The 2,106-nt window shown below is 38.5% G+C and overlaps 1 protein-coding gene across 1 annotated transcript in view; it reads left to right on the plus strand.

The window, feature by feature from the left end:
• Positions 1-809: 809 nt before the first annotated feature.
• The window catches only part of LOC107659476 (kunitz-type serine protease inhibitor bitisilin-3-like), a 4,869-nt gene continuing 3,572 nt past the window's right edge, over positions 810-2,106 (plus strand). The window contains exon 1 of the mRNA XM_016448428.1: positions 810-916. Coding sequence (XP_016303914.1) covers positions 826-916 — 91 coding nt within the window. The 5' untranslated portion in view covers positions 810-825. The remainder of the gene's footprint in view (positions 917-2,106) is intronic.

Raw genomic sequence — 2,106 nt, forward strand, 5'->3', positions numbered from 1 at the left:
TAGAACTAATGTTGTTTGTGTGTGCGTGAGGCGCCTGTGCGATCAGATGGATTAAATCAAATAAAGATATAAAGAAAATAAATAAAATGCATTAAGAGTGTCACAAAAACAAGCGTTGCCTATTGTTGCACAGTTTTTTCCCCATTTTGTTAATCTGTTAATTATAGCCTATTATATATTATGTGTGGTCCCATTTATTTTATTCCTTTTATAGACTTAATTTCTGTTTGTCTCCGTTCACAGAAGCGCTGCAGGTGCATGATGCGACGATTGAATCCTCCTGGTCAGGGCCGTTTTAACCATTGGGCTAGGCGGGGCTGAAGCCCGGGGCCCAAGCAAGGAGGGGGCCCGTGATTGGCTGTGGAGTAGATTGACTGGAGCGCCAATCGCCAAAGCCACCACGCCACCACGCCACCCACTTATTAGCGCTGTTATTTAGTTGAGCTTTTCCGTAAATTCCATGCATTACCATTTGAGATTGAAACGTAAAGTCTGAATTTGGTTTACCAAGCAAATGCATTTATTCTATATTTGACATTTGAAGGACGTGCAGGTATCTATCAGGTGATCGCTTTTTAGTGAGTAGTGAGGGCCCAGCTTTTTAAAAGTGTTTAAATGCCATTTATTAATTATTGCTTTTAAATAAAGAATGCAAAATAATAAAGATTCATTTTACTGCTCTATAACAGTCTTGGAACAAATCTATTAATCCGCAGTAACAAGTCCTTAAGAGTTTATTACTCTTATCTAGAGAAAGTACAAAGTGCAAATCATCCTCCCCTTTCTGATCATAATTTGCAAACGTTCATCTACACCAGCATTCACATGACTATGTGGCTCACTATGAGGGAACTTGGCATAATTTTGTTCATTTTTGCTCTAAACCACAACATTCAGGCCCAAACAACAAAATCAGGTAAGATTAAAAAAAACAAAAAAAAACATATAAAATTATTTTATGAGCGATAAAGGGGTTTATGTCTGGTTTGGTCTTTGTTTTTACCTCATTACTTAATGTTGTTAAATGTTGAATTTAGAAAATACTATTCTCAAGGTCAAAGAAATGACCAAATCACACAAAACACAACCATATTTTATGCGATAAAATTAGTTAAATATAATAAATATATATATGCATGTGTATGTGTATATATGTATATATGTGCATTTATATGTGTGTGTGTGTGTGTGTGTGTGTGTGTGCACACCTGATTTTGAGGAAGCAAACTGAATGTAGAATTGCCGTTTATATTTTAAGAAGGCAGAATTTAAATAAACTGAAGTTTAAAGAAATTTACATAATTTATAATAAACGTAAGTTTAAAGAAATTTACATCATCATCAATATCATCATCAATATTACATTTACATCATAGTTAAGTGTAATTCTTAACTAGAAAACGAAGGTGCATTGAGACAAACCTTGATTTAAAGGGGTCATATGATGCCATTTCAAATTTTCCTTTCTCTTTGGAGTGTTACAATCTGTTCGTGCATAGATAAGATCCCTAAAGTTGCAAAGACTAAAGTCTCAAATCCAAAGAGATATTCTTTATAAAAGTTAAGACTGGTCCATGCCCTCCTAAAACGGCTCGTTTAAACACGCCTCCACATGTCTACGTCACGATGTGGGAAGATTTGCATAACGCCGCCCAAATGTTCACGCAAAGAAAGAAGGCGTAACTTTTATTCTCGCTGTAGTATTGTTGTTGTCGCCGCCTCCATGTCGTGAAGGCGCTGTGTGTTTCGTTGTGAAAGCGAAACTACTTTGTTTGGCCTTCTAAAAGAGGATGATATCCGCTTCATCATGCCTGGAGCTGATCCGTGCTGGTCGCTGAGGAAATACATCAACTTCGCGCTGTGGATCGCCGGATCGGCTGGCCGTTCCTCACTCAAGCCCGCCGGCCGCCGCTCACTCAAGCTGGCCTCTGCTCACTCTAGGCCGCCGGTCGCCTCTCACTCTAGCCCGCCGTGTGTTTCGTTGTGAAAGCGAAACTACTTTGTTTGGTCTTCCAAAAGAGGACAAGACTAGAGATCAGTGGTTAAGTTGTATTTACAACACTGTTCCAGAACAGTTCAACCCAAATATTCAGATGTGTGCATCAC

Source organism: Sinocyclocheilus anshuiensis, unplaced genomic scaffold, assembly GCF_001515605.1.
Source record: "Sinocyclocheilus anshuiensis isolate Anshui unplaced genomic scaffold, SAMN03320099.WGS_v1.1 scaffold387, whole genome shotgun sequence".
In the NCBI taxonomy this organism is placed as follows: domain Eukaryota; kingdom Metazoa; phylum Chordata; class Actinopteri; order Cypriniformes; family Cyprinidae; genus Sinocyclocheilus; species Sinocyclocheilus anshuiensis.